We start from the raw sequence: 23,487 nt of genomic DNA on the forward strand, positions 1-23,487 counted from the left end.
TACGTTTGATTTCTCTTCCTTGTGGGGACCTAATCCTAACCCTAAATTCCATAAGTTATTCGTAAAATTAACTTAACTTTTACCTAAACGTTAACATGAATATCCTTATGTCTAAATTTAATTAACCTAGCCATAAATCCTAACTCTTAATTAGCCAAGCCGTAAATCCTAATCCTATCTACACGTAGGACTGGATCACACACACGAACACACACACGCGCACACACACACACACACACACACACACACACACACACACACACACACACACACGCACACACACACTGGGCACGTCTCACCCGAGATCCCACCACTAACGTAATAACGCAAATGTAAAAAAAAAAGTGTTTAAAATAAACCATTAGTATCAACAGAAATGTACATTCTAGTCTTTCTTTTATTAAATCTGGCAATTATTTTGCCGCTAATGGTTCAGTAGTTCCATCGAAATGTGTGATATAGAGTAGAAACACTTTGCAAAGATGCTCCTCTGTCGTCTCGAGGGACAGTGTGTTGCTGCTCCTCCTCCAAGCGCAAAAGACTGAATCCCTGTAGCACTCAAAATATGTTTTACACATGCCTCTGAAATGAATATTTATGAAGCCCCCCTGGCACAAATCTTCCAGTTAATGCATTGTTTTTTTAATTTAAGGGCCAGACCTGAATGATGAAAAGCTGAAATTGGGAAGAGAGTTACTCTTTAATAAAATGTTTGTGACAGAATGCATTTCAAATGTATTTAAAATGTAAGATGAGCATCAGTGTTGAATGGTCTTCAGTATGATAACATGTCTTCATTGATGCTGTTCGTTCCCCCCAGTCTGATACAGTGTCTGGTCTTGTCCACTCAGTTCTATGTATTGTACAATGCTTTCATCATGATGATGGTGCTTTCTTTTATTATTTATTTATTTTGCTAAAAGAATTCTCTTATATTCTTAGTCCACTTTCAAGTGTGGACTAGTTTCATTCAGAAACACATGACTGCCTTCTTCGTCTCCTCGCAGTCCCATGACAACCTCTCACAATGCCTTGGCTGTGTGTGAGTGAGAGGCTTCTTTATTCCAACAGGGGGCACACGAAACACCTCAACCTTATGACCCCTACAAAGGGGTAATTAACATGATTAGGGGTTTAGGGGACATTTCTTTCTCTTTTGTAACTGTGGAGAAAACCCTAGTTACTCTGTGTCATTTCAACTAGTTGTGGATGTATCCATACAAAGTTCATAATAGGGTATTATCATGGGTTGTCCTAAAATGTTATGCGGGTGGTAAAACCACAGTAGTTGGCTTATTGTTCAACCTTAAATCGCCTTCATCAAAAACGTTCCTCATTCAAATGCTATGTAATAACACATTACAAACATCTTTGTCATCGCCTAGTTATGTGAACTTATTTGTAATTAATTTGAATACTAACACAATCCTAACCCCCTAACTCTACTGCATCAGTTCCAAAGAAACATTTTAACTCCATTTTGCACAGTTTGATTGGCGGGAAACATTGCCTAAACGTAACCCAAAAAAAGTATATGTTTATCACCACTAACACTAAAGTATAATCAATACTATATGTGATGGGTAGTAAGAGCTGTTTAAGCCACCAGGCCATACTCCTCTGTGGGACAGGGTGTGTGTAAAATAATACACGGGCAGGAATTAAAAGTGACTATGCGTAATTAATCATGTATCAGATAGGGAAATTGGGTTGTTTGGATTGTGCAGTAGAAATAGAAACAGAGCCTGAAACCCTGTGCACATCAAATGTAAGCACTCTGTCACATTGCGCCAGATGTCATATGGAATGGCAGTTATCCCAAGGGGTTGAAGTCTCGGGCACTGCATTTTTTAGCATTTTAGTATTTATTTTTAGCATTTAAACATTTAGCAAATCCATCAAAGTAACCAAAGGTTTCCAGCCTAGCTTTTTATTGGACTTGCTATAAAGACACGTGACGTTTTCATGGGTAAAAGGAGTCTGGTAGCAGCAGTTATGAAGTGCATGTTTGACAAGAATGTATTGTGTGTGCGTGTGTGGGTGAGTGTGTTGGGTCAGTCAATGTTCTTGAAGAATTGAGCAGCTTAATGGCATGCAAATGAAAGCTGTCTCTGGCTCTGATACAAACCCTGCCTGTATGATGGTAAACGGATGAACAGCACATTGCTGGGTGTGTGGGGTCCATGATAATTCTGCAGACCTTTCTTCAGGCACCGCTCTGGATAGATGTCCAGGACGCGTGGGAGAATGGTAATATACTGGTCCATAATAAGATGGGATTTATAGGGATAGGGTGTTTGGTTAAGATGTTCTTTGGGGGTGTATTCAAATAAAAAAGGGTGCCTCAAAATTGGGGCTTACCACCCATGTTTTTTTGCATGATCCAGTAATGATTCAGATTTAGTAAGTGATATGGTGTCTGAAAGTTATCAAATATTTAAAATAAAGGTCTATTTGGGTGTAATGGACCAATCTTCAACAATATGCCATTCTATTTTACATCTGCAGTGGCAGATATGTCCTGAAAGCATCATGAATCAGTCTGTAAAACATTAGAATTTTGGGATAACTATTATAGCCTTAATCAAGGTATTTTAAAAGATTAAAAGTTAGAAGTTACATTAAGTAGATAATTTATTGAGAACTTGGGCAATGAGCTTGATACTATTTCAAACTCCTTAGTTGTCCCTCCTTGATAGCATCAGAATTAAACAAGAGCTGTTTTAAAATCACGACAATAATATTTGAGGCGGTATGCATTGAAAAATGTCTAGTTTGATAATATCAAAATACAATTTGATGGCATGTAAAGGCTAATTGCTCTGCAATTTTTGTTTCTCATTATTTCTCACCGGATTTGTGTCTGAGGGGAAGCGCTTTTCAGCGTCTTTTTAAAAGCTCTAAACAATGGATTGGAGTGTGATTGGGTGTGAGAGTTGTCCATGTATATGCCCTGCATGTTCCCAAAGACAAAAATAACTTTAAGGAAGTGGATGGATTGCTTGTGGAGGTGGATTTCAAAGGATGTAGCGGAGTGGAAATGTTTCAGGAAGACAAATCCAAGTGGCAGAAGTCTCTTCATTTCAAATTTGCACCCACTCAACAAAAATGCCGTGGGTGGCATAATTGATCATTAGAAAACCCGTTTGAAATAATGTTAGCACAGCTAAAACTGTCCTTTTTTAGACTAATTCAGTACATTCAGCATCAACGTTTGTGGGTTTGATTACAGGATCAAAATGGCCAGAAACAAAAAAACTTCTGAAACTCATCAGTCAATTTTTGTTCTGATAAATGAAAGCTATTCTATGCGAGAAATTGCCAAAAAACTGAAGATCTCATACACCGATGTGTAGTATATCCCACAAACGTGCTCTAACCAGAATTGAAAGAAGAGAGGGAGGCCCTGGTGCACAACTGAGCAAGAGGACAAATACATTAGAGTGTCTAGTTTGAGAAACAGACGTCTCACAGGTCAACTGGCAGTTTAATTAAATAGTAAGTTTGAGTTATTTGGATCACCAATAAGAACATTTGAGAGACTAAATGAAAAGATCCTGGAGCAGTGCTTGATGCTATTTGTCAAACATAGTGGAGGTAATGTGATGGTCTGGGGGTGTTTTGGTGGTGGTGAAGTGGGAGATTTGTACAGGACAAAAAGGATCTTGAAGGAAGGTTATCACACAATTTTGCAACACCATGCCATGCTGTACCCTGTGGACGGCACTTGACTGGAGCCAATTTCCTCCTACAGCAGGACAATGACCCAAAACACAGCTCCAAACTATGCAAGAACTATTTAGTGAAGTAGCAGTCAGCTGATTTTTCTGTCTATAATGGAGTGGCCAGCACAGTCACCAGATCTCAACCCTATTGACCTGTTGTGGGGGCAGCTTGATTGAATTGTATTGTAGGAAGTGCCCATCAAGCCAATCCAACTTGGGGGAGGTGCCTCAGGAAGCAAGGGGTAAAAATCTCTTCAGATTACCAAATTCACAACTAGAATGCCAAAGGTCTACAAGGCTGTAATTGCTAGAAATTGAGGATTCTTTGACAAAAGCAAAGTTTGAAAGATACTATTATTTCAATTAAAAATAATTATTTCTAACCTTGTTAATGACTACAGGTGCTGGTCATAAAATTAGAATATCATCAAAAAGTTGATTTATTTCAGTAATTCCATTAAAAAATTGAAACTTGTATATTATATTCATTCATTACACACAAACTGATATATTTCAAATGTTTATTTCTTTTAATTGTGATGATTATAACTGACAACTAATGAAAATTCCAAATTCAGTATCTCTGAAAATTTGAATATTACTTAAGACCAATACAAAAAAGGATTTTTAGAAATGTTGGCCAACTGAAAAGTATGAACATGAAACGTATTAGCATGTACAGCACTCAATACTTAGTTGGGGCTCCTTTTGCCTGAATTACTGCAGCAATGCGGCATGGCATGGAGTCGATCAGTCTGTGGCACTGCTCAGGTGTTATGAGAGCCCAGGTTGCTCTGATAGTGGCCTTCAGCTCTTCTGTATTGTTGGGTCTGGCATATCGCATCTTCCTCTTCACAATACCCAATAGATTTTCTATGGGGTTAAGGTCAGGCGAGTTTGCTGGCCAATTAAGAACAGGGATACCATGGTTCCTAAACCAGGTACTGGTAGCTTTGGCACTGTGTGCAGGTGCCAAGTCCTGTTGGAAAATGAAATCTGCATCTCCATAAAGTTGGTCAGCAGCAGGAAGCATGAAGTGCTCTAAAACCTCCTGGTAGACGGCTGCGTTGACCTTGGACCTCAGAAAACACAGTGGACCAACACCAGCAGATGACATGGCACCCCAAACCATCACTGACTGTGGAAACTTTACACTGGACTTCATGCAACGTGGATTCTGTGCCTCTCCTCTCTTCCTCCAGACTCTGGGACCTTGATTTCCAAAGGAAATGCAAAATGTACTTTCATCAGAGAACATAACATAGCAGCAGTCCAGTCCTTTTTGTCTTTAGCCCAGGCGAGACGCTTCTGACGCTGTGTCTTGTTAAAGAATGGCTTGACACAAGAAATGCGACAGCTGAAACCCCTGTCTTGCATACATCTGTGTGTGGTGGTTCTTGAAGCACTGACTCCAACTGCAGTCCACTCTTTGTGAATCTCCCCCACACTTTTGAATGGGTTTTGTTTCACAATCCTCCAGGGTGTGGTTATCCCTATTGCTTGTATACTTTTCTCTACCACACCTTTTCCTTCCCTTCGCCTCTCTATTAATGTGCTTGGACACAGAGCTCTGTGAACAGCCAGCCTCTTTAGCTAAGACTTTTTGTGTCTTGCCCTCCTTGTGCAAGCTGTCAATGGTCGTCTTTTGGACAGCTGTCAAGTCAATAGTCTTCCCCACGATTGTGTTGCCTACAGAACTAGACGGAGAGACCATTTAAAGGCCTTTGCAGGTGTTTTGGGTTAATTAGCTGATTAGAGTGTGGCACCAGGTGTCTTTAACATTGAACCTTTTCACAATATTCACATTTTCTGAGATACTGAATCTGGGGTTTTCATAAGTTTTCATAATTTAATCATCAAAATTAAAAGAATTAACACTTGAAATACATCAGTCTGTGTGGAATGAATGTATAAATTATACAAGTTTCACTTTTTGAATGGAATTACTGAAATAAATCAACTTTTTGATGATATTCTAATTTTATGACCAGCACCTGTATATATATATATATAATATATATATATATATATATATATATATATATATATATATATATATATCCCACATCCTATTCAAACTTATTTCATTTTCTTCATGGAATATATTATTTCATGGAATATAAGGACATTTGTAATTAACCCCAAACTTTTGAACAGTAGTTTATATAAGTAGTATATATAACTTTTGAACAGTAGTATATATATCCAGAGCTATATATACATATATATATACATATACATATATATATATATATATATACACACACAACTCGTAATTTTTCTTAAATCAGCATCTCTACATGTATGGCAGCCATTCCATTCCAGTCTCTGTTAAATTCCAACACAGGCACAACTCATTTTACTTAATGGGGTACTGATTAGGTGATAACCTGAACCAAATCTAATGTAATGAGGAAAAGTATAAAACCACTGCTGTGTTCATTACTATCCTCTTGCAATAGGACCAGCTGGATGGCAAAAACAGTGCAAGTAGTACCTCAAAGTTCATTTCAATGAAAAAATAACAATTCAGCATGACAAAAGAGTTGAAAAGAAAGCTTTGAGTGAGGAAAAGAAGGGTTCAATTCTGGCTTTACTGGCAGAGGGATACAGTGAGCGTCAGGTTGCTTCCATCCAGAAAACTACAAATTCATATGGTTCATATGAACACGGTCAAGCACCAGACTTTGGGGACAAAAAGCTACAGACTGGCAGAGGGTGAAACCGACTGTCCACTGATCAAGAATACCACAGACTAATTTGAATGTCACTCAACAACCAAAGGATGACATCAAGTGACCTACGAAAAGAATGGCAAACAATAGCAGGGCTGAAGTTGTGTAAAGCTAGAAAAAAGCCCTTCATCAAGAAGCAAAGAAGAGCCAGGCTGAAGTTTGCAAAAGACTGTAAGGATTGGAATGGAGTAAGGTCATCTTCTCTGACGAGTCAAATTTTCAGCTTTGCCCAACACCTTGTTATCTAATGTTAAGATGGAGACCTGGAGAGGCCTACAAGCCACAGTGTCTCACACCCACTGAGAAATTTGGTGGAGGATCTGGGGATGCTTCAGCAAGGCTGGAATCGGGCAGATTTGTCTTTGTGATGGATGCAGGAATCAAACCAAGTACAAGGTTATCCTGTAAGAACACCTGCTTCTTTCTTGTCTGACAAGTTCCCCAACTCTGAGAATTGTTTTTTCCAGCAGGGCAATGCTCCATGCCAAACAGCCAGGTCAATAAAGGTGTGGATGGAGGACCAGCAGATCAAGACCCTGTCATGGCCAGCCCAATCTCCAGACCTAAACCCCATTGAAAACCTCCGGAATTTGATCAAGAGCAAGATGGTCACAAGCCATCAAACAGAGCTGAGCTACTTGAATTGTAGGCGAGTTTATATCTTTTATAGTTTATATTTATATCTTAAAAATATTTGATTATATATGTGACAACACTGAAAAAATGAAACTTTGCTACAATGTAAAGTAGTGAGTGTACAGCTTGTATAATAGTGTCAATTTGCTGTCCCCTCAAAATAACTCAACACACAGCCATTAATGTCTAAACCGCTGGCAACAAAAGTAAGTACACCCCTAAGTGAAAATGTCCAAATTGGGCCCAATTAGCCATTTTCCCTCCCTCGGGGTCATGTGACTCATTAGTGTTACAAGGTCTCAGGTGTGAATGGGGAGCAGGTGTGTTAAAATTGGTCTTATCACTCTCACACTCCCTCATACTGGTCACTGGAAGTTCAACATGGCACCTCATGGCAAAGAACTCTCTGAGGATCTGAAAAAAATTATTTTTGCTCTACATAAAGATGGCCTAGGCTATAAGAAGATTGCCAAGAACCTGACACTGAGCTGCAGCATGGTGGCCACAGGACAGGTTCCACTCAGAACAGGCCTCACCATGGTCTACCAAAGAAGTTGAGTGCACATGCTCAGCATCATGTCCAGAGGTTGTCTTTGGGAAATAGACGTATGAGTGCTGCCAGCATTGCTGCAGATGTTGAAGGGGTGGGGGGTCAGCCTGTCAGTGCTCAGACCATATGCCGCACAATGCATCAAATTGGTCTGCGTGGCTGTCGTCCCAGAAGGAAGCCTCTTCTGATGCACAAGAAAGCCCACAAACAGTTTGCTGAAGAGAAGCAGACTAAGGACATGGATTACTGGAACCATGTCCTGTGGTCTGATGAGACCAAGATAAACGTATTTGGTTCAGATGGTATCAAGCGTGTGTGGCGGCAACCAGGTGAGGAGTACAAAGACAAGTGTGTCTTGCCTACAGTCATGGTGGTGGGAGTGTCATGGTCTGGGTCTGTATGAGTGCTGCCGGCACTGGGGAGCTACAGTTCATTGAGGGAACCATGAATGCCAACATGTACTGTGACATAAGCAGAGCATGATCCCCTCCCTTCAGAGACTGGGCCGCAGGACAGTATTCCAACATGATAACGACCCCAAACACACCTCCAAGACGACCACTGCCTTGCTAAAGAAGCTGAGGGTAAAGGTGATGGACTGGCCAAGCATGTCTCCAGACCTAAACTCTATTGAGCATCTGTGGGGCATCCTCACAATTTTCAAATTATGAAGGAACAGAGAACAAACAAATAAAATGAGAGAAAAGCTTTCATAAATTTGCCAGGGGTTGTAAATGAAAAAGCAGAATGACTGAAAATACTAATCTCCATTTCTACAGTAATAATTAATAACTTTAAATCAACAGGAGTTGTGATGAACTACCTACATTAGGAAGCTTATTTTGCCTCAATGAACACTGAGGATTTTTGGAATAGTCCTTCAATTGTTGAACAAATATTGTGACAGTGAATGTAGTCTAATGTTGCTAAGCCAGCCCAGTTAACTGTGTACTACATGATTTGATGTAGACCTGTACAAAAAAAGCCCCCACAAGAGACAGTTTCTAAGTTTCTTTTATTTATTAAGCTTGACTTTTTAAGAATTTATTTTTTGTGGCTTCAAATGGGAGTATATTTACCTGATTTATCCTAAATTGGTCAGCTGTTGTGCACATATTATGACTATGTTGCTGTCAGCACCACAAACAAATACATTTTTAAAAGGCATTTTTTTGGCCTCCTTCACATTAGCCTACATTACACCGAAATACTGTTAATCCCCATTACTTTATATGTTCCTGATGAGGATTGCCATAGCAGACGGGAACTTCATTACAGTGCCCCCTGTCAGTCATCCGGTGAATTCCCACTTCAGCCAAACGTTTATCCTGCCCTCAGTATCCCGTGAATTTAGAATAGAAGCCCTGATAGCTTGATGCAGCCAGAAAGCTACAGTACAACAATTGCGTTAGGAGGTGCAGTGTGCTCGCCATCTAGTGTTGCAAATGAGGAACTCTCTTTGTCTTCTTAGAAAATGCCAGTGGCCATTTTGAGCACAAAACAATATTACCATATGCTATATACATTCATACGACAAAAACAAGATGTACACACAAACATAAACTAAAGAGAAAAAGATGCACAGGCTACACAACCCAACTGGAAACACCTCGTTAATTTTCACCATTACGTTACAGGATACTGTCTATGGCCATGCCAATGAAAATATTAACACTGAAAGTGTTAACTGTATAACAATATTCTAAATTCCATTATTTATAAACATGTGTCCAATTTTTAGGTCTCACTACTAACCAATTGTCAACAAGTTAATCGTTAAGTTATTCTGAGAAGCCAGGAATTGTTTGCTATGTTTTATTACCCAGTTATAATCATTTTACAAAGCCAACTGAAAGCGTGTTGCATAGTGATGTGCGACTAGTGATGACATTCAGGGTACGGTTTGTTAAGATTATTCAGCATTATGAGATGCAATACCTCACACACATATAGGCTTCGTATCCTATTTGTTAGGAAATGTTATATATGTAATTACAATTCCCACTGATGGGAATGGCAATTCCCACAGTGACAGATGATCAATGTAACAAGGGCATTAATTAGCCTAAATGATGCTGACCCTGATTATAATAGGTAACATTTAGGGTCCAAAACCTGAAAGTAGGGTTATCGGGAAAGGAAACACCTTCCACAATCACAAACTACAGCTACGAACGTTTAGAGTGACAATGAGATTTTCCAAAAATAATGTTGGCTACAACACTTGCTCGTATTGCAGCTTATATACATTTGTGCAAATATTAAGACATTAGAAAAAATTATATTATGCCGACAAAATTATGATTTTAGTTTTGTTATTGGAAGTAAAGGAAAATGTTGACAATATTATTTTGGTGCAATCTGAGTTTAACAAATGAAAAAGTGAATAGACTATCGTTTGAGCGCAGCTTCCAGCAGCTCAACCGCTTCCATGGGTACTTTAGTTTGAAAAGTTTCTCAGGACTCCAAACTTGCAGCACCCTTCTTTGGGACCATTAATGAGGTAAGCTTAGTAAACTTCCACTAATTGTCCAACCAAACTACAGCGACGTTCGTCGTCCGCAAATCTTTGAGCACAAATAGCAAAAACAATATTCGTTCTTCAGAAAACACAGCTCTCCTTGTCATAACGGTTTAGGGTCAATTCTTCGGATGTGAGGAAGGTGTTCCCGCCGCCGCTCCTCCGGTCGCCCTATCTCCCTCCCACTCTATCTCTCTGTGTTTTATGTCTGCGTCACAACAAGTCGGTCGAGAGAGAGGCAGGGATGATGGCGTCTCTCGCGGGTTGATTCTCATGCTGCTCTGACAAACACGCTTAATAGCATCAATAGGTGGAGAAAAGAGAGCAAACAGAAACATGACGAAACGTCGTCGCGGAGGACAGACAGACAGGGAGAGAGACGAACGGACCGACTCTATCTTACTGACGGCTTGACTGACATACGCGCTTGGCATAGACACATACATGCACATCCACTTTGGCACACACGTAGGCTTCACATCCAACCGGGCAGTAAATGAGACAAGAGGAAAACAGAAGAGATAAAACATTTCATGTCAAGCCCGCACAGGAATCGCTGTGACCCCAACGGAGAGGAGTTTGACTTGACAGGTACTGTAGCTAGAAGCTCTCTGTCTATCCAGCTACACTGTCTGTGTTGATATTTATTGACCTGCAAATGCTATTATTTATCATGTCTCTTGACTTGAGTGCTTGCACTGGAACAAATGCTGCATGTGCAAAAATGATGTCCATAGCCAATTATTCCTTTATTTTGTATTAAGTTTGCAGTTTTAGATTTTCAAAGAGGATCCAAGTGCACGAGAAAACAAAGTATGAGGCTTATTTGGTGTTACAATCAAACTACAGTGCAGTCTTCATGCAGTAGTGTATGCGTTTGCTCATATGTGTGGTGTCATAATGATTTGTCTGCTCTGTGCATGTGCACTTACTCTCATCATTCAATCTTCTGGATTCTGACTGTCGCTATGCTCGTTGTTAAGAATTTAACCCCTTAACCAGCCCAGTGCCTATGGAACAATAAGGCCATAAACCTCTATCCGCCATGGCAGCATAGTATTCAGTGAATAAATCGGATTTCCATTTCACATGAGCCCCCTCATCTCCCTCTCCCCCCTCTCTATCTCTCTCACTCCTCTTCAGGATGGGGGGAGTAAGTGAAGGGGATGATGTGTTAGCTCGATGGAGTGATGGACTACTGTACCTCGGCAATGTGAAAAGAGTAAGTGTGTGTGCGTGTGTGTGTGTGTGTGTGTGTGTGCATTTAAAAAGTGTTCCGTTTAGTTTAGTGTGAATTGAAGTCGTTACACTCTTTCTTCGATCCCTCTCCCCTTAGGTAGATGGAGTCAAGCAGTGTTGTCTGGTGAGATTTGAGGACAACTCAGAGTTCTGGGTCCTAAGAAAAGACATACACTCTTGTAAGGCTTACAAATTGTAATTGTTTATTATTATCATTTTTATTGTTTCTTGAACAGAGGGGTTTTAGTCACTGTGACATTCTGTTTTCCTTTTCCTCATAAAGCAGATACTTTTGTCACTGTTAACGCAATCATTATGATTTCTGTCACAGTAGTGACTAGGTTGAAAGTAACACGTCATACCTAACTAGAAACAGATATTTTTTTTACACATTGTTAAAGTGTTTAACTTTATTCCACTTTACGATACTGTTAATGACTGATATAAACAATAGCATTTTTATCACATCATACAGTGCTCCATTTGCAAAATCACAAATTAAATAAATGTACCTATCTAAGAATTTTTCTAACAAGTTTGAGAAATTAGATATCAGCCTGTTAAATATGCAGATATCTAATCAGATATTCACATGACACCAATGAGACAATGTACCTGGGATACAGACGAATATCGGGAAGTTCAACAGAGCATTATACGTTGTAAACTCACTATACCTTTGAGAGGTAGTACAGGTTTGGCCCTTTCAGGAGATGGTGACATAGTTGACAGGCTTCTCCATTCAGATAGTTCAGACAGAATAGAGATGCCTCTCTAGTGCCAAGCTGGAAAACAAGCCCAAAACTACTGTGACATCAGGCATGGTGCCAGGATTGTTTCTCTCCTGGTGCTTAAGGGGGAGCTTGACCAATACTTGGGGGAGGGGGCTAAGAAAATAGTAGATTTTAATGACTTCAGTGTTATAAGGAAGTTCACATTTTTTAAATACTAAAGTACTTATATGTTTGAGGGAACTGAACTGGGGCTACCCAGATTTGTGATGTGTCTATAGCACCCTCTAGCCCCAGTGTAGCGCTGTGCCTGTGTAACATCCTAGATGAGGAACATTTTCCAAGTTGCCTACTCATTCAATTTGCTTAGCATTAGCTCACTGCTAGCTCAGCTCCAGAATCTTACAAGTTGAAGGAAAACTGACCTTAGATGCAAACATCTAATATGTGCGGCTTTGCTCCCCTTCGTGACCATGTTGTGGGTGTAGCAGTTAGCTAGTAACCAAGCAGTCTAGTTAAGTTGCATTACCTTCACACACTAATTAAATAAAGTTGTTAAAATACAATTACTGGAGCTTACAATTGCAAGTTTTGTGTCACATTATGTGTCACATTATTAGAGCTGCCGTTCGAGCAATGCGACATGGCTAACTAGCTGGACCAACCTAGTTGTAGAGCTTCTAATGTGATATAGAGACAGACAGGTTGAAACCTGTCAGGACTAAAAGATTAACAAGGTTCTCATTCAAATAAAGAGTACATTTACCTTGTTTCTTGTTTTGTATTCCTCCTGCATCCTGCTAGCTGCCTCAGTCCAGGCTGTCAGTATTACTTGACTATCTACTTCAGCATTAAATCCCTCCTCAACCCACCTCTGACACATATAAATTCTGCTTTTCTGCAATAAAAACCTGGGTGCAACAAAACTTCATCAAGCTCTACAGTGGTAACACATAACTTCTCATAGGCTCCAAATATATCCTCACCAAATCTGGCAAGTGGCCACACTCACACAACTGTTTCTTCTTCCCCCCAAGGACATAATCATGGCATCATCCTGGACTCCACCTTCTCCTTTGACCACCAAAGAACACAGACTGTAATGTCCTCATTTGTCTATTTTTGCAAAAACTGCATACCATTCCACTGCCAAAACTCTTTCATGCATTTACCTAGCTCCTTTCGTGTTGACAACTGCAAATAAAATCAATCTCCCTCCATAAGCTCTAAATGGTTCAAAATGCTGCAGCCCGACTTCTCACCCACAGTAAGAACTGGCAGCACATCACCCCTATCCTACGCTGGTTCCCTGCTATATGTATGTACATATATATTACAAGAGCCTCCTTCTGACCCACAGTGCCCTCCACCTCCTTGCCCACCTTTACCTCTCAAACGTTCTTCTCCTGTTCCAACCCACACACCCCCTCTGTTCCGCCAAAGCAGGCCACCTTGTCATCCACAGGTAGAAGCTCCAGAGCTTCGGAGAAATGGCTTTCTCCGCGGTATCTCGAAGCCTCTGGAACTTCCTTCTTCCAGTCATCTGTGACTGGATCCATCACCATCTTTCACCCCCCCCCCCCACCCTTAACCCCATAGATGCATGTCAGATTGGTCAATAATCTTGACACATTCATGGTGTGTTGTATGGTGTTTTATGGTTTTTAGCTTAATCAGCAATGTGTCTTGTTAATCATTACTTGTACATTGTGTTATTGAACAACACATGCAGGGTTGTGTACCTTGGAAACACACCTTCATTTCTTCCTAATAATCCTTTCCTTGACTCTGTTCAGGGAGTTAGGATTTTTTTTAATAATTAAAAGTCTGTATGTCCTGGAAATGTTGGCAATTCTGAGAAGGGACTTCTAAGTGTAATTGGTGTATCAGAGGGTATTTATGAATGTATTACTGTGATCTCCGTAGGGAAATGTTGCCCCCACTTAATACAAAGTGGAGGGAAGGACTCCGGCCTAATATCTGCATGTCAAATATGAGTGATATGTGAAAGGGTGTAGGAGACACTGAAATCGATGAGGTGGCAAGGAAGTGAATCAATATACATAAATTAACACTATCGAGTGATGTACCCCCCTCCCAATACTCATCTCTGTTACTCACCTCTCTCTCGATTCAGTCTCGGTTGGAGTGGAAGACGTTTGCTGTATCTGTGATGCTCCACCTCTTAAAGAACCTCTCATCAATTGTCTAAAATGTCGTCATGGTAAGAAAACACTTTATTATGTTATATATACTCCAGTATTGTCTAAGCAGGATTAATAGATACAAAAACGATTTATCCTGGAATAAATCATGGCACAGTTTTTTTCTCCAGTTTTTCTAGCGTCCTCAGTCTGTGACTTACAGTGAAGGCTTTCTTTGTTCCATAACAGGCTATCATCCTGAGTGCCACACTCCATCCATCGAGCCGGAAGCGGACAGCAATTCTTGGATATGTCGACAATGTGTTTTTGCGGTGGCAACCAAGGTTAGACTTCTAATCTTTCCGTTTCACACGCTGCATCTTGGATCAGGGAAAATATCCAGTTTGGATATTCTAAATGAATTTATCAGTATTTACATGGGATTCAAACCCATTTTTGTCCATCACTTGTGATGCTCTTTTCGTTTTCTGGAAACCTGAGCAGTTCCAGTTTTTGTATGCTCCAGTTCTGTAGGTGTTAGATGCGGGAGCACTAATAGTAAATTGTTCATCTTCGTTTGTCTATAAGTCTATAAGTCTAATTGTGATCTGTATTCAATGTACTGATGTGAATAGTTGCTGAAGTGAATCGGTTTGTCAAAATTATGTTCCAGAGAGGTGGAGCCATCAAAAGAGGACGGTTTGCCCGGCTCATGCAAATCATGAAACTGCGGCTGCCCTATCAGCTGTCATCTTTAGACTGGGACACACAGCATCTGACCAACCAGCAGCAGTGTTACTGCTACTGTGCTGGACCTGGAGAGTGAGTGACACATTATTTAGACAACAAACAGTTGTCTTCTTTAAATGTGTTTTGTTATAACATTTTATATTTAGTCTTTATGAAGCAGTGCTTTGCACTATGAACAAATTGATTGCTCTAGTTATTACGTGATATGTTTTTCAGTTGAGTATTACATTCACTTTTTAAATACATAAATGTAGTCTTGTCAGAAAGCTAAGATTATCCCATTCGAAGAGTTGTAATGCTGCTATGTTTAACCTGCAGGTGGAACTTAAAAATGTTGCAGTGTGGAAGTTGTGGTCAGTGGTTTCATGAAGCTTGCACACAGTGTTTGACCAAACCATTGCTGTATGGAGACAGGTGAGCCGCAGTATTTTCATTGTGCTTTGTATTATCATTGGTGCTATGTGTAATACCATAACACAAAAGGTATACAATGCGCTGTTTGGTTATTGCAGTTACTGTTAGCTGCTTATAGTAAGTTATGTTATCCAGTATAAAGTGGTAGAAGTAGAATTGACTTAATCCAGTCCAAAACACCGTCACTTTGCATAACTCCAACTTCATTACTTGTCCAGAACAATGGTGAAACAGGAAGTATACATAGTAAATACCATTCTGTAGAGTTTCCTGAGTAGAGGTTTTAAATATCTTCACATTTGTTTCCTGAAGGCCGCAAGTCTGAGCAATTCATCTAATTAGACACGCAGTGAAGATTTAAAAAAAACCGACTATGACTGCATTAAAGCTTATGATTCTTCACAGACCTCAAACATTATTTCCTGGCGTGGCTTAAACCAGTGGTCATCATCTACTAGCCTTGTAAAATACTGATGGTTTGTAGTTATTATAATCCTTTAATGAGGGAGTTATTTAGATCTAAGAAAAACTACTGGATAGAACACAGAACTAGTACTACTCCTGGGTCTCAGGTTTGTAGCTTTGAACCATGGCTTTAAGTAGTGTTGTTTATAAAAAACATTTTATACACATATTTTTAGTGTCTGTGAGAAAACCTTGAAAAACTCTTAAACCCCGTAAAAATGAAAACAACGATAAATAGAACATTGGGATTGTAACAAATGTTGTTTGTATAGGGCCCTACTATCAACAAACATCTAGTAGACAGGAAAACTATAACACCTGACTCCAACTGAACATTTCCTGATGTCATTTAATCTGTACATGTCAACGTTAATTTGTCCGATACCCTAATTTAGTATGTAATAATGGCATCATCTGGATTGGTCCCTAAAACCAGTATATTCAGTTGTCAAATTGCAATTGCAACAACCTCAAACTTGCTGAAACTTGGACTTAAGATTTTCCCTTTATTACTGAAGTTACAGACTTCAGACCTGCTTAGGACCCGGTCCTATCTCCACAATACTCTGCTACTTGATTCTGCAGAGTAGGATAACAGGATGTTTGCTATTGATGATGATTTAAAATCAGAATGTGCTAAGCGGGTTGTGGAAACTGGGCGGATTATGCTGGCACTGGCAACCCTGTGCTGAGTTGTTTCCATTGACTTTACGATCTTGTCACTCACAGACGAAAATAGAGGAATGGTTTTCTAATTGTGTTTTTGTAAGGTTTTATGAATTCCAGTGCTCGGTCTGTGCAAGTGGACCTGAAACAATACATCGTCTGCCCATGAGCTGGTAAGGAAATACAGTATCTTGTCAGAAAAACTGAGATTGTAACTGCAGGAAATACCACACAAACCTATGCCATACATTGTGGGTTGTGGTAATTCCACAGTTAATAATAATTCAGTGTTTTCTAATGTGAATAAATATGGTGTAATTGTGTGTTTCCCTTGTGTTTTTTGTGAATACAGGGTCGATTTAGCCCATTTGGTGCTCTACCACCTCTCCCTGTGCTGCAAGAGAAAATACTTTGATTTCGACCATGAAATAATGTCATTTGCCAATGAGAATTGGGACTCTTTGCTTCTAGGCTCGGTATAAATATTTCCTCACTTAAGTGCCATGATGAAATGATGTGAAAGTGTTAGCGTCATTGGTTAGCAGTCATGTGGTAATTGTGTGCTTTGACTTTATTAGCTACTTGTCATTGCTATTTAGCTAATTTGAAATTATAAACAAAATGTTTTTTATGTGGCTGTGAGGTACTGTAGTTACATTTAACTGTCATTCCCTTTAATGAGACTGTTCACAAATCACAATAGTAGCTAACTATATTATCAATGGATATGTTATTCTCCAATGAATGTCAATCATTTTGTGCCCAATCACAGTAGAATCCCTCATTTAAACAGGATCTCTCTGGGCCTAGTGGTAAAGATTTGTCATTTAACTTTTAAAAATGTATTACCTTTTAATGTGGCTTGTGACATAAATACAATCAGCTTTTATCTGATTGTCGGCACTTATCTCTGCCTTGGGAAAATGTCAGTGTTGTCGTCTAACTACACCACATTTTGGAGCATATCCCATCCGTTTCAAGTCTATCTGCTTTTTTTCCTGTGCTGTGACTAACATGCTGTAATGATAAATAATGGTGTAATAACCTATAGTGGTCTTGGCATTTAGTTTTAATTATTGTGTTTGCTCGTGTGTACTGGTACAGCGGACCCACATGATTTATTGTACTGGACTAAATCCTCTTACTTCTATTCCTGGTGTTTACATTTGTTTTAGGCTACGAACCACAGTGTTGATACAACTCTTGATTTTTATTTCTGTCTTGGCAGCTCTCTGACACACCAAGGCAAGATCGCTGTCACAACCTGCTCAATGCTTTGAACTCGAACAAGGACAGGTGAGTGACACTGCATAGGAGAAGAAACAGAAGAGACAATATATGACCAGATTTATGATAGCTTTGCCTTTGGAATTGGAAATAAGGTTAAAGGGTAGAGGACAATAACATTCAAAAATAATGACTTGGCGGTCTGCAAGTTATGAAAGTTATGTTTTTTTCCTATGATGTCATCCAGGTTTGTCTCTGGTAAAGAGATCAAGAAGAAGAAGTGTCTTTTTGGGCTCCAGGTCCGAGCTCCGCCTCCCCTGACCTCTGAGTCATCCCCCCTCATCACTGACCCGCCTATAAACATCACCCATCGGAAAAGGTCAGAGTAAGGACATCTTCTGTGAATATTATTCTCCCATCATCACAAATATAGACTGGGCACAAAATAAAAGGAAAAAACATAATATATTAGTGGTGAAACATAACGAATGCAGGTGTACTGAACGCTACAGTTAAGCAGTTAACATCCTATCATGCTATGTGGTGTGTATGAAAATGCTGAGCAGGCCCAGTTGACCTTGATTTTGGATCAAGATGACAAGAGGAAAAGAACTAAGTGATTTTGAAAGAAGGTACATTATTGGGTTTCTTCTAGGATTACAACGCTCCCGTCCACAGGGAGAAGGGGTCACTGAATTGTTTTTATGAGCAGGAAAATGATATGAATCCGGTGTTGTGGCCTTCTCAGTCAATAGCTCTTAACCCCCTTTGAACACCTATGGGAGATTTTAGACTGACGTGTTAGAGAGCGCCACCATCTTCAGAACACAAAATGAGGGAATATGATTCAGAAGAATGGTGTTACATCTCTCCAGCTGAGTTCCAGAGACTCTAGAATAGAATAGAATCTATGCAAATGCAGATTGAAGCTGTTCTGGTGGCTTGTGGTGGCCCAACACCTTAATGAGACACTGTGCTGGTTTTTACTTTCATTTGTCACCCGTCTGTAGAGCCAAGTCCTACTATAGATACATCCTAGTAATTAATTACACATTTACAGCAGAGAAAAAGGTAGACAGTTTGGAATATCTGTGTATCATATACAATCATGTAGGGTGGTGCGTGTGTTTATTTGCTAATATTATGGGGGCGATGAAATGCATGTCTGTCGTGACTGTGTGTGTATGTGTTTGGGCCCGCGTTATTGTGGACATTGAATGTCTTGCAAAAGGTTCTTAATGCCGCCTTCCCTTTAATTCTCTGAAAGCTTAAAGGGAAAACACCACATTTACAACCTGACATAGTTTTGTAAGTAAACCTATTGCACCGCTGCAAAAGTTATTGACTGTGTCTCCGTGTTGTTTTGTGGAGCAGCCCGTTGTCAATGCCCTGCCAAAGGAGAGCGGTGGGGCCAGAGTCACGTAAATCAAAGCGCCGCATCATGGAGACACAGGTCAGTGCTTCTGTCTCGAACCAGGCTGCCATCAAGGGAAAGATCAGCCATCAACCGCCCCCTCAATGCGTAGCAAACAGCTCCCATGCATTAAAATAACTGTCAGTTACAGTCAGTGTTCAAAGGAAAGGTTCACCTTATAGCCAGCCTATTGTTGCCTGTTTACATATTTGCCAAAGCCATAACCCTGCCTGCCCCTCATACACTATCGAATAGGAGCTGGCTTACCGTTTATGACTCGATTGGGTATGACAACACATTATAGTCACGGGTTTAGAGATATATTTTTGCCTATGAATAGAAAATACACATCTTTTTACACTACTGCTCCGACTGCCTCCCTAATCCCCAGACAATAACTGTTACGGAACGGTCGTATTTCAGCAAGCAACACATCCAGCAAGCAGACTGTTGTATCGCGAGCGGACGTTAATCTTCCTCCATCTTGGGGGCAGGTTGGTTATCACAGGGAAAGTGAGAGGGGAAGACACGCTGATATGCAGCGTCTGGGAGCCTTTCCAAGTGCACTTTGCAGTCGATTACAGATTGGCCAGGTGGTGCTGGCACTTTGACAGCGTTGACAGAGCACCTCCATTTAAAGGGACAGCGTGCTAATTAAGGACAGGGATAAGGACAACATACCACTACCACAATGACTACTTTATATGATGGGGGTCATACTGTGGTATTGGAGGTGGTGAGTGGACGACATGCAGTGGAGTGAGAGGAGCAGGATTGAAGTGATGCTCCTGAAGACCTGGTGGTTAGCACACAGCTCCCAGAGTCTCCTTTAGCTACGTCAACCTACTGATCACAGTCAGTGTAGGTGACGGACGGAGGAAGGGCATGGATCACGATATGCCCGACGAGCCTTAGAAGCACTGCCACGACACATCTTTCCATATTCACTGCAACAATGTGTTTGTTCAATAGCGGTGTGTGACTGTGAATGTTGTTGGAGTGAATGTTGTTGAAAATGTCTTGGAAAAATATCAATATTCTTTACAAAAACTGTCTATTTGTACTGACATAACCTTTCTGCCTTTTGGAAAGTAAAGTGCAGTCACATTAGTGCTTTACAGTTCTTCAAATGATATTTATCAAATGATATTTTAATGGCTCTTGGTTTTTATGTAGATGTATTCACAGTTAGAGTCAGGATACTGCATGCAACACAAAAGGACTGAGACTGAGCTTTCATTAGTGATTGGATTGACTGATTTTACGTCAAAACACTAGCTAATCAGTGTCTCCTTCGTCCAGCCTTGTCCGCCCCCAGTTCCAGTCACTCCAATAGACCTGGTACCATGTTGCCATGGCTACGTAGGCGGGACTAACCTCTACAACACCAGGAAGTCGGGGGAGGAGCTGAATCTAGGGTTGGTACTGTTGTAGTATTGCTTACACTTCACATAGATTACAACTCGTACATACATTATGCTGTTATTGTTATGAATTGTTTTGTCGGAACACTTTCATTCTGTTTCATTCTGTTATAAAGGGTTTATAACAAGTAACAATACATGGACCATTTGTGTCACCCGCTTATTTCATGAAATTCCTACTGAGTTAGACTTTGTTAGGCCAAACTGTCAATATCAGAATAGAAAAACATGCATTGTTGGTGTCTCTTCTCATCCCTGCTTTTCTCCAGCTCACCGCCTAAGAGGATGTTTGCCCTGTATCATCCCACCTATAACGGGGCCCCAGCAATCTCCAGAACCCTGCATCACTACAGGTCACTGTTAACCACACTCCACGCAGCTCTCAGGGACGTGCCCTCAATCTAGACATCAGAAGAATAGTGTAGACGTGCCTGGATGAAACTGACACAAAGTGGCAATAATGAAATACAACTCTCTGTCTGTTCATCTCACCTCTTTCTGTCTGTCCCTCTTTCTTCTCAGTGCGGAGGACCCTTGTCGGGTGCCGCCCCCATGCCTCCCCTACTCCCTGTCATCCGCCCACCACCACCACCATCACCACAACAACAACAACCAAAACCTTCACCAGCACCAGCCTGGTCAGAAGCTGGATCCCTGCCCCTCCCTCCTCCTGCGCGACGTCCCTCCTTATCCGGGCGGCGTGGGGGGAGGGGGCGGGGGGGACGGATCGGCTGCCAGGGGCTGGGGTGGCGGAGATGGGGTGAGAATTCTGGCGAGACGAGTTACACCAGACGGGAAGGTCCAGTACCTTGTGGAGTGGGGAAACGTGAGCGTGTACTGAGCGAGGGAGAGGAGGAGGGAGGGAGACAGGGAGAGATGAAGGGCATGGGAAGTGAGGGAGAGAGGGTAGATCTAACCAGCGGAGTGCTTGGCAGCAGGAAGGAGGTGGAGAGGCAGAGCTGTTGAGGGAGAGAGAGAGATACAATGAATGTTGTGCAGGTGAAATGTCACCAATGAAAAACCCCACAAAGGCAAATCCAGATTGCTCTAAAAGAAGTTGATAAAATCACTCTACATGTTACTATATCTCCCTCTTTGCTAGTGTTTTTCCTATATTTGTACTGTATACCTTTGGAATATGCCTTTGCATTTATCATGTTTACGTTTGAAGATTGTATACAGTATTACTGACAATGTATTGAGTTACCTTTTGTCATACTTGATTAACACAACATTCTGTAATAGAAATATATTAGGAGCCACGCGATGGCTTTTGTTTTATAGTTATATTTATATATTCACAATGTATTATTATTATTATTATAGAATTATTTGATTTCATGATGTGGTTGCATAGTGCCTGGATTGTGTACCTGCAGACTGACCAGTTAACCTGAATCAATGGATCAGGTAAAAGACTTCCATAAGGGTTTCTTTCTCATCCACTAATTACAAGTCTTTCACACAGAACTGCATTGTAAAATACATTCCAAACAAATGTCAAAACATCTCTTTAATACTAGTGATTGAAACACTTTTGGGGAATCAGATAGCCATGGAAAATAACTTGTTGAGCCAAATTTAACAAGACATTTTCCATTTGTCAAGGGGTGTTTTGCATTACGTTAGGGAAGCTTAGACAAAAAAACTCTGTGCCGGTGAATCTGTTTGTACTGCTATCCATTTTCAGGTCATAGATGGAGAAGGCAGGTCCTGTCTTCCAGGTCACACCGAGAATGACAGATGAATTGACCTTTGGCCCACTTCTAAACTGACTCCTAGGCCCTAGCCCTGCCCCTTCACACTACTGACCATCTGAAAGGATTATATTAGAGATATGGCATGTCATCTGGCCTATCAAAGGGCAAAATAGAGCTTTCTCCTATTATTTTATACCTACCAGATCCTTTGTCTTCTTAGCTAGAATGATTAGCCTGATTTGATTTGGAATTGGGCCCGACAGACCACAGTGGTTGTGCATATAACTCTAGAATATCATAATGCAAGATTCAGAGTTTATATTTATACAGATCTTTATTTTTGCCTTCTGTAGGATAAAACACAGATAATAGTAGAGGTGTACGTTTTATCCCCCAGAAGACAGCTATTGTTACAGATGTAGTTACAGTAAATACATAGATATCAGAAAAGGCAGTTATACTGTTATACTCATGTCGGTACAAATAATTTTGAGTTATTCAAAAAAAAGTAAAAGACAACAAGATGTTGCTCTGTCCCCCTGGTTGAATAATGTGAAATATGCCATCTCTTACTAGTGAATAGACAACTGCAAAGGGTGTAGTATGCCTTTAAACAGGTGTGCAGTTCAAATGCACCTTCCAACTCAGTCCTTCCCGTCCCAGTTTAGGTTTAGATCATCCTCAGTGAATTTGGCTGTAGTTAAATAGGAAGAGGTCTGTGGAACCATCAGTTAGATGGTATTGAATGTATCTGTATGTTTTCTATGGTATGTCTATAGACCCGTCAAGTGCTTGTTAGGTTATAGATGGAATTATGGAAACATACTTAACAGGACTGGGTCAATCTGGCTTTGAGTTAATAAACACGACGCTAAAAGTCTGTATAGTCTTTTTTGATTTGTAGTCAAGTCCAAGTTTGGTTTGATGTATTTTTGGACTTTTGGTCAAATTACATTTATACATGTATACCCTACGTTGACACACTTAATGTAAAATTGAAAAAAAATAAAATGTTCCCTTTCCATCTTACCAGTATGCTTGTCTGTATTTTCTGTTCATCTTTTGGTTATCCTAAAATGTCCTGGCCTATTTGTATATTCAGTACAAAATTAACAACAATGTTGAATTGCCCTTCGGGGACAGTAA

General features: G+C 40.4%; 1 protein-coding gene across 2 annotated transcripts; it reads left to right on the plus strand.

Moving 5' to 3' along the window:
- Positions 1 to 10,320: 10,320 nt before the first annotated feature.
- phf1 (PHD finger protein 1) lies at positions 10,321 to 23,370 on the plus strand. 2 transcript variants are annotated; one of them, XM_020041542.3, is made up of 15 exons: positions 10,321 to 10,758; positions 11,311 to 11,389; positions 11,504 to 11,585; positions 14,275 to 14,361; positions 14,531 to 14,625; positions 14,955 to 15,103; positions 15,350 to 15,445; positions 16,681 to 16,749; positions 16,929 to 17,052; positions 17,805 to 17,872; positions 18,051 to 18,188; positions 19,178 to 19,256; positions 20,520 to 20,635; positions 20,911 to 20,994; positions 21,164 to 23,370. In XM_020041542.3, exons 2-15 carry the CDS (start codon positions 11,312 to 11,314, stop codon positions 21,480 to 21,482), a joined length of 1,584 nt encoding a protein of 527 aa, XP_019897101.1. In that variant the 5' UTR covers positions 10,321 to 10,758; position 11,311; the 3' UTR covers positions 21,483 to 23,370. The 2 variants fall into 2 exon arrangements, with proteins under 2 accessions (XP_019897101.1, XP_010888126.1); XM_010889824.5 differs by having other exon boundaries at positions 10,322 to 10,758; positions 18,051 to 18,182.
- Positions 23,371 to 23,487: the final 117 nt, after the last annotated feature.

The sequence above is a fragment of the Esox lucius genome, chromosome 20 (assembly GCF_011004845.1).
Source record: "Esox lucius isolate fEsoLuc1 chromosome 20, fEsoLuc1.pri, whole genome shotgun sequence".
In the NCBI taxonomy this organism is placed as follows: domain Eukaryota; kingdom Metazoa; phylum Chordata; class Actinopteri; order Esociformes; family Esocidae; genus Esox; species Esox lucius.